We start from the raw sequence: 9,095 nt of genomic DNA, 5'->3' as shown, positions 1-9,095 counted from the left end.
CATTAAAGAAATCCCAGATAAACCCCAAGAACTCATTAAATTTGTAGTTATATGTAGTAGTGTATCTATAGGATGACTTAAGTCACATTAGTTTTCACAACTTTACTACCTCTTTCTCCACAAGGAAACAGTTCACATGGTGTGTCTTCAAATTCTCACAGATTATTCCTTATCTTACCAATTTTAGACCTTTTCTTACCTTCTATGTGCCTGGAAAACAAACCAATCTAAAAAACTTCCTTCTGAAATAAGGGAGGGCAAGTAAAAGACAACAGCTCTCTAATATTTGTCTTTTTCAATAGTTGGGGTATATTACATATAAAAATATGTATTCAAATAACCCCCAAACTTGTTTCTTGGTATGTAATGGCAGGTTTGGCTGCTCACAGTGCAGCAGGACTGTACAAACACTGTAATTGTTGATTCAACCACAAGAACTTGATCTCATAGCTGAGCCCTCACTGAGGGCAGCAGCACTTCTGCTCCAACCCCTGATCTTCAGCAAAGGGCCACTAAAAGTCACTAAAATTATTTTCACTTCTTTTCATGTGAGCATGGGTTCAAGGTTTCAAAAAATGGCCCCAGACACACAATGCTCAGAGAACAACTGGACATGCTCAAACTCTAATAGAAAATTTTATTGCTGGAATATCACAAAAAGGTAGTTTTAAGTAAGTCCTATTAAATTTTCAGATGTGTGCAAGTTGAGTGAATGATACCAGGAGGAGTAAAAGATGGTAAAACCTGATCCCTTGAAAGATAATAGTACTTGGGAGAACTTAGAACAAATACATCTCACTTTCTCCTACGTCCACATGTTAATGGTTTACAACAATGCTCTCTATGCATCTATGCAAATACTTGAAGAATGCAATTCATTGTGCCTTTTGCCTAGTTTTAATAAAATTTGTTGGTTGTCATTAACAAATACTCTTTCACTGTCTATTATTTCATTACCTCAGTTCAAATCTTCATTTTCTACATGGCATTTCTCCAGGGATGGCAGGATTGCTTTAATGAAATGCACTTCTGGAGTGAAGAAAGATGAGTCCCATTTACAGCCATTTTCTAAAATAAAATGCACCAAGCATCACACTGATTAGGATGCCAAAACCAAAGCTGGAGTGACTGACTTGGATTATTTTCTGCCACCAAAGGAGGTCGCTGCAGTTTTACTCTGCTCCAGATGCTCTTTCTGTTCTCAGCTGCCCCTCAGCCTCTTTATCCTTTAGGGCTACACTTGCAAGATGAAATAATGAAAAAATTTCAGATCCACCTGCAACTTTTCTTTTTATTTTGAAAAAAACCCTTTATTTCCCTTTCCACATTCCAAAAAGATAGCACTGAAATGTTATTAAAATAGGAGATTGCATTGTCCTCTCTCCCAAAGCCCCACAATATATTTACTCAGTGATGCTCACACCCAGGTATAATCAGGTGAGCATCTCAGAGGACAGCAAGTCACCTCACGGGCCTCAAAGAATTTGGGGGGTTTTCCAAGGTCAAGATATTTCCTGAGGAAAAAAAATACTTTATATTTACAGCAACTTGGTCTTTCAGACTGAAAAAAAATTGTCAAAGAAGTCTTGGAGACAGTGGTAGAGTTTCTCTTGACATGGGGTTTGCCCTTCCTCAGGTATGGTCTGGGTCAGTCCCAGCAACTTCACCAAGGCCTGGGCACCAGAGCTGCTCTGGAAAAAAAAAAAAAACAAAACAAAACCCAAACAAACAAAACTCCCACAAAAATAATTAACACTGCTTCAGGGAAACTCCTGCACCTCGCAAAAAAAAGCTGAAAAAGATCTCTCTGTGAAAACACTTCATGGCTTGAGTCCTGCCCCTGAGCCTGAGTGAGCAGCTTTTGCAAAATTCACCATGTTTTGCCCATATTCACCAATATTCTTGTCCCCTTATTTGCAGAGCAAGTGATTAAACATGGATGAGCAGAGTCTGAGTAGCACTGATGAGTCCTTGTCTCTCACCTCGTCTCCAGACGCTGGTGTGTATTTTAGAGTTCATGCAAGTATCTAGAAAGGAAACAAAAAAAGACAAAAAGCACTAATCAATGATCCATCAAGGCCCGGAAACAAAGACATCAATGGCCACCTGGGGGAAGGAGTGAAGGGTAAACATCAGCCCTGCCAAGAATAAGAGAGGGAAGGGGCCTCAGAGAGGAGCTTTGTTACAGCACTATCATATTTCTAGAGGATTTTTGTTTCCAGTGGCTGCATATGTATTAGGGCCCAGAGAGGATTAAACACACCCCTTGCTGCCACACCATGACAGAGATCTCGTCCAAAAGCCTGGAGAAAGATTTGACTTTGGAAAAGACACTGTTTGTTTTGTGTTCTGCTTTCCCTTTCCGAAATTTTCCCCTGGCACCTGGAATGTTGACATCACACACCCAACCTCCAGTCCCTTGCATGTAACACCCTAAGTGTAGAGCATGAATACTTTGGGTTTGTCCTCTGGGGCAATGCTGGAGTTGTCCACCTCTATCAGGATGTTCTTGTCATCTCTGGTGACCGGAGCTGGCTGTTCGTTCTGAAGGACTTGGGGTAAATTCCCAAAACTGACGTCCATGTCTTTGAAAGCGTGGAGTAAAAACACCCCCAAAATGATGGTGAGGAAGCCACAGACTGTCCCAATGATGTCAACCACAGTCATGGTGACCCACTCCTTAAAGAGGATGATGGAAGTGGTGATGACGATGGTGGTGAACAGCACGTAGTAGATGGGGAACACCAGAGAGGTGTTGAAAATGTCCAGAGATTTGTTGAGGTAGTTGATCTGCGTGGTGATGGATGCCACCAGAGTGATGACCAGGATCCAGGTCAGTGGGTTCTGCAGCACAGGCTGGCCAGCAAAGAAGCCCTTGATGGCAATTCCCAAGCCCTTGACGGAGGACACGGAGAAGGCGCCAATAACGGAGCAGATGGCAAGGTAGATGAGGATGTTGCTCTGGCCGTAACGGGGGGCGAGGTAGAAGATCAGGAGGAAGCAGAGAGCCAGGAGGATTGCAGCATAAGCCAGGAAACCTGCAGGAGGGAGGGAAGAACTCAGAACTCTAGCAGCGGAGAGAGGTTTGCACTGCCCAGCCCCGAGAGGGAAAGCACGGCTGGCTGCGTACCCGGCTCCTTCAGCTTGGAAGTCATTTCCTCCAGAGTGGTGACCTCCTCATCCTCTGGGGCGTGTATGACCATCACAGTGCTGCCCACCAGGCTCAGCAGGCAGCCCAGCTTTCCCAGCAGGTTGAGCCGTTCTCCAAGCAAATATGAGGACAGAATGGCACTGCATGGGACAGAAAAACATCAGCTGGACAGAAAAACATCAGCCGGACAGGAAAACATCAGCCGGTGCTCTGCACTCCTTTACAGAAGGAGCAGCAGCTCTAGGAAAGTTAAGAATGCTTCCATGTGATACAAGGACACAATTTTGGTGTAAATTAGTTGGATTCCAGTGGGTTAATACACAATCCCAGCTGAACCTGCAGGGGTGCAGGTGTGACCTGTGGATCACAGCTCTTGTGTCAGCAAGGTGCAAAAGTGCTGAATGGTTTAGCACATCCTCAGAAATATTTTTTCAGGGTCGGCAGAATTATTCAGGAGCTGCTGAGCATTATGAAGCTTTTAGTGCTCAAGAAAATTACTTCAAGGGCCAGTGCAACAGAGAAAAAACCTGAACCTAACAACAAACAAGCTTTGTTAATTTTAACTAAATCATCAGAACTATTAGAAAGAGAAACAGAGAAACTCTGAAAGTACTGGGGCTACAGATATATCTACAAAAATATCTAGTTTTTGTCCAAAAAAATCTGGGGCAAGACACCAGAGCAGTCCTAACTCTCAGTTTGCTCATGCATTTCACAATACAGTCTTTCTATAAAACCTTAAGTAGCTTAATGTATTTTGGTAGGAATCTTCTATTTAAAAATAAAGAAATGAAATAGGGTTTCAGCCCTTTTGGGAACAGCCAGAAATATGAAACCCTACAACATGAGAGGACCCTAAGAGATTATAAAATAAAAGGCAGGTGAAAGGCAGTTTGAAAACAAGCCTGGTATTTTTGACCCCTTTAAATTTTTAATACTCTTGATTGCAAAAACAAAACAAAACAAAACAAAACAAACAAACATTAAAACCCCACCAATCCTGAGTGGTTAAAGAGCTGGAATAAGGAATGAAGTAATGCAGATATTTGCAATAATTTAACCTGCAGTGTCTGTGGTTGCTCTACGCATCCAGCATTTCCAGAAGGGCAAGCTGCTTAATTCAATGGTTCCCAAGTGATCCCTCAAAAGGACAACAACTGTTAAAGTGTTTTTTAGAAATCACTAAGACTTTTTTTACTTTGGGCAGAATAAATCATATTAGTATCCCTTCAAGTCTATTTTTACAAGTCAAATAGGCAAACAAGAAAAACAAAAAGAGGCAAATTTCAATTTATAGACACAAAAATCACCTTATGAGCACGCTCAGAGCCCCCAGAGGCGTGACAATAGTTGCAGGAGCAAAGGCATAGGCAGCAAAGTTGGCAGCTTCCCCTCCACCCACTAAACAAACACAAGAAAAATAAATACCAGTGAGTTACAGAGCACTTTCTGCATTTTCTCTTGGGGGTTTGCAAACCAGCAAGATGTCACTTGGAGAGTGAGTTTTATGCTGGGGGCTTCATCCTGCTGCTAAACAGGGGGCAGACAGCGGGTGAAAATCTATTTCAAATTAAAAGAGGCACCTCTGGGGAAGGGAACCCCTCCATGGGAAGGGCTGGGGGTGCCAGGGCTTGGCCGGGTCAGGGCTCAGGAGACCCCAGCCCAGCCAGGCTGTGTGGGGGTAACGAGGGAGGGGTGGCTAAGGACAGCTCCACACCTGTCCTTGGGGCTTTGGTGTCCCCTCTGGCTGTCCCTGTCCCTGAGCAGTGAGGGCAGAGCCAGGTGGGGGCACCTTGAGCTGCAGCTGCCAGGGTGAGAGGCAGGAAAGAGGGCTCTGAAACAGCCTCTTGTAAAATCTGCTTCTCTCTCTGCAGCTTTGAGTCCAGTTTTAGGAGATAATGTAAAGCTTTAAGTCAAATTTTAGGAGATACAAGCAGGAAATAAAGATTGTAAGGGAAAACAAGTTTTCTCAAGGAAGGAGGTGACACCAACAGCTCTTTGTTAATCTCCCTGTGCTGCAGCAGGAAACTCCAGCGCCCTGCTCCCCCAGGCACTCAGGGGAGGCTGTTTGCCCTGTGCCTGGAACACAGGCAGACCTGCCAGCTGCCCTATTAAAACCTGGCTTTTCATGCTTTTGATCAGGTAAAACTGAGCCAGCAGGTCCTGCCAGTCCTGCAGGAGGATGGAGAGGGAGATCCTGCAGGGATCACTGCCTCTCCTCTCCCTGAGGAACCTCTGCTGAGGATGGGGGAACTTGGCAGAAAACAGGCTTTAAACACCATGCTCAGTTTGTTCCACACCTCATTCACAGGGACAGACCCTGGAAAAGCTGCAAACCCAGGGAAACAGCTCCTACTTACTGGTTAACAAGCCAGCCCACCAGAGCCAGTCCTTTAGGTAGCCATGGCCTCCATCTCCTGGGGAGGAAAAGCACATGCAGGAGTTAACAGCCACATTCTTCAGAGCAAGAGATGAGAATGTCCCTTTGGAGAGGGATAAATTGCAAGGGGAAGGATGTGACAAAGAACAGGGAAGAATGGACTGGAGCTGATTGGAGCTCATCCAATTCTGGTCCTGACCCACAGGCTGTTGGACATAAGGAGTTTGACCCTGCTGACATGGTGACCCCTGGTTGTGCTGGGTCAGGGAGAGCCCATGGTTTTGATAAATCTGACCCAACTGGAGCTGTCAGTACCAGCAGTGTTTGACCTGCCTTGGAGAAAAGTGATGTGCTCACATAGCAGGGGTGACACACTGGGACTGAGAGATTACAGGGTAAGATAGGACAAGGGGCAATGAAGAGTTGAACAGGAAGACTTCAGGACACAGGGAAAAATCTTTTGCTAGAGTTCAGCCTCTTCTGGTTCCTCAACCACTCCATAATGATGAAGTTCAAATGTTATGCTCTGGTATTCCTCAGAAACTGCTGGTTTATTTGTTTTAGGGTCCTTTTGCTTGATCGGGGTTTTCCCCAAGAACTCCTTCTGTCAGCTGCAATTTTCTGTCATTAATCTCTAATTCCTTTCAGAATGTTAAACATTCTGAAAAACGGGGAGGGGTTTGCTCTTGTTTTACTCGCTTGGCTGTGCTGTGGGAAGAGTTCATGGAGGGAAGGAGGAGAGAGACATCTACAGTTGAAGCAATACTGATATTTCATTGTGCAAGTATAACGTCAAAAAGCAATCCCATCTGTGTTCAGCAGCTGTGTGTTCAGCCCAGCGACAGAGGATGGACATGGATCTGAGACTGCCCAGTGGCTCAGCTGCTGTTGGCAGCTTTGCTGGCTGTCTCTGGACAGTCACTTCATCATTCCATGCCTCTGTGTCCCCATAGGGGCACAAAGTACAATGGGGATGGTGATATTTACTTCCTCTGAAAGATTATTTAAGAACTGTTCCTAGGCCAGAACTGAGAAGCAGCAGTAATTTAACTATCATTGCTCTGTTTTGCTGTTATGCAAGTAGGTCAGCTGCCAGGTAGGACTTACCCTGCTGCTGGAGCATGTTTGCAATGCTGATGGGATGTGTCCAATTCCACAGTGCAATTCTGCTCTAGGCAGTGCTGCTCCACCACTGCCCATCCATATATGTGTGTGTGTGTGTGTGTACATATAAACACACGCCTCGCCCTGAGAGCCTGGTGCTAGAGGAAAGTTATCTGCAGGTTGTTGTGCAACAGAGCTCCAAAGGATCCCTTCTGCAACCACAGAGCTCCCACAGAGCCTGTCTGTCCTGCATTCACACACTCTTGCAATCCAAGCACTCGGAGCTGCGTCCTCGTCTCGGTGACCTGGTGCCAAAGCTGCCTGGGGCTTCACTGAGAGCAAGAGTGGGGTCAGGGCTGTGCTGCTCTGCTCTGGGCTGGGCTATGGCTGTGAGCTGTGGCTTCGTGCAAAGGGACCCTTTTCAAAGAGCTTTGAGCACTCTGCTTGCTCCTGGCCTGATGCTCTGCTGTGGAGACACCTCTGATCTCACAGGACCATCCCTTGCTATTTGTGGTGCCAGGCAGGGGAACACTGCTTTTAGCTGAGCTCCTCCAGTGCAGGGCTCTGTAAATTAGCTCCTTTCCAATACAGAGACTGTAAATTAACTCCTTTCACTGCCAGGGCTGTAAATTAGCTCCTCAGCTCCCACATAGCACTGCTGTCTGGCTCTCACACACAAAGATGCATCCACAAAAGCTCCTAATTTACATTGCTGATGGAAGACTGACTGTACCCAGAGGTGTCCCCTTGCCTCAGGAGTGCTGAAATTTGGATTGTGTGTGTAGTCCTAGGAACAGGTGGTCCCTCCCCCTCCTCCTGCCCCACAGAAGCCTTACCTGCCCTGGTGCCTCCCTTCTCCACCAGCCTTAGCAGTCCCTTTTTCTTGAGGATGACACTGCTCCCGATGAGGAAGCTGGAGAAGACAGCCAAGCCCAGGCCAATGTAGAATCCATAATTGTTTTCCAGCCGAGTTATCCAGGAGCTATCTGAAGTCCCATTCTCCAGGATGGAGTCAGCTGGGACAGCACTGCTGATCACTTGGCACACAGCCCGGTGGGAAAGGCACGAGAGGGTGATCAGAGACCCTTGGAGATAAAACAGCAAATTACTGACATGACTTTCAACAGTGTCCCTCCTCCCCTAGGCTCATCCAGGCCTGCACAGCCACCCATGCTGTCACCCTAACAACACCCAAAGCTCAGGACACCCCTTTACTCACACGTGGAAATGAAACGGCAGGGTGTTGTCTGACAGATTTATGGCCTGCAGTTTAAGCTTCTCCTTGACACTGAATGAGTCTACAAGGACCTCTAAAAATAATTTAAATTTCCAAATATATAAGCCAGAGTCTCTCCACCAAATTCCAATGTTATAGAGTTGACCTAGGCCTTATCAACACTTAACCTTGTTGATCCAAAGGCTTTGGTGCTTTCCAGCCAACTAATCCTCACACCTGCCAGCTCATCTGCAGTTGTAACTTTGGGTTTAATGTGGAGTGATGCCAGCACTGTAAATGTGCATCTGTTCCTACTCTGTGTGCTGAGCTGTGTCATAAGACAACATCAGATTCTTCTTGGACAATTCATTTCCTCTACTGTTCAATGGTTTTATTCTCCCTATTTGCAGGTTCCCTGAGAGCTCCTAAAGCAAACCCAGTCCTGCCAGTGTGGAGGGACTGAGAGCAGGCAGTGTTCTGCTGTTAACACCAAAAGCACTGCAGCCCTGTGGCTCTGGCCAAGGAGTGTTGGTGTGTGGGAGTGGGAAATTGCTGAGTTTCTTCCTCCCCTGACACTCCTACCACACCCAGCACATCTTTCTATCGCAATCTTTACGCCAAGTGTAGTAAAGACGGTGTGACTGTGACCATGAGGAACAGAGCAGACAGGTGGAGTACAAAAGTCTCTTTGTAATAAAAGACTTCAATTTTTTTTTTCCCCTGAACTCACACAGGAATTATAGAGCAAGTGTTTGTGTCTCTGCAGGCAGGAGTGTGGAATGGCTAAACTGCTCCCAGCAGTGTCAGGAGCCTGGGTATGGGCCCCACGTTTTTCCTGAACCAGGAGCCTGGCTTAGATCTTAAGTAGCTGCAATCCCTGGCCCCGGCACACACAGCTGAGGTTTTGGATATGAACTGGCTATAAATGTTTTTCTAAAGGAAAAAAATAGCAGTGACTTTCTAGATGAGTTTCCAAGGGTTCCCTAATAATACTTTTTTCCTACTAGGAAAAAAACCATTTTTGATCGTGGAAATATTTCCTGGGGAATAAGGGGGGAACTTGCCTCCTGGGCTGGGTGAAAAGCTCCACAAGGTACAAGCATAAGGCAGTGGAATGGATTACCGACTGGATTAAGTAATCCTTAAAGGAAGAAAAACCCCAACTCCTGCCTTCTCGGTGCACTCTAGAGCCGGCAGAGCGTGGTGCCGGCTGCTCGAGTTTCCCCATTCCGATACAGACCTCA

General features: G+C 46.0%; 1 protein-coding gene across 1 annotated transcript; it reads right to left on the bottom strand.

Moving 5' to 3' along the window:
• Positions 1 to 340: 340 nt before the first annotated feature.
• Positions 341 to 9,079, bottom strand: NIPAL4 (NIPA like domain containing 4). Its single transcript, XM_005418885.3, has 7 exons — positions 9,022 to 9,079; positions 7,472 to 7,720; positions 5,512 to 5,568; positions 4,462 to 4,552; positions 3,131 to 3,291; positions 2,455 to 3,038; positions 341 to 2,027 (listed from the first exon to the last, which is right to left on the bottom strand). The coding sequence occupies exons 1-7, from the start codon at positions 9,077 to 9,079 to the stop codon at positions 2,016 to 2,018; spliced, it is 1,212 nt and encodes a 403-aa protein (XP_005418942.1). The 3' UTR covers positions 341 to 2,015.
• Positions 9,080 to 9,095: the final 16 nt, after the last annotated feature.

This window comes from Geospiza fortis, unplaced genomic scaffold (assembly GCF_000277835.1).
Source record: "Geospiza fortis unplaced genomic scaffold, GeoFor_1.0 scaffold55, whole genome shotgun sequence".
NCBI lineage: Eukaryota > Metazoa > Chordata > Aves > Passeriformes > Thraupidae > Geospiza > Geospiza fortis.
Note: the sequence above shows the minus strand (reverse complement) of the source record. Positions and strands in the feature narration are given on the sequence as shown.

What these genes read in the sequence shown, in the direction of transcription:
- NIPAL4 (XM_005418885.3), bottom strand. Translation starts at nt 9,079, where the DNA reads ATGGGGAAACTCGAGCAGCCGGCACCACGCTCTGCCGGCTCTAGAGTG. An exon ending in GCTCTGAGCGTGCTCATAAG is followed by an intron (nt 3,292 to 4,461) that starts GTGATTTTTGTG and finishes TGTCCCATGCAG; the next exon opens with TGCCATTCTGTCCTCATATT. An exon ending in TTCCAAGCTGAAGGAGCCGG is followed by an intron (nt 3,039 to 3,130) that starts GTACGCAGCCAG and finishes TCCCTCCTGCAG; the next exon opens with GTTTCCTGGCTTATGCTGCA.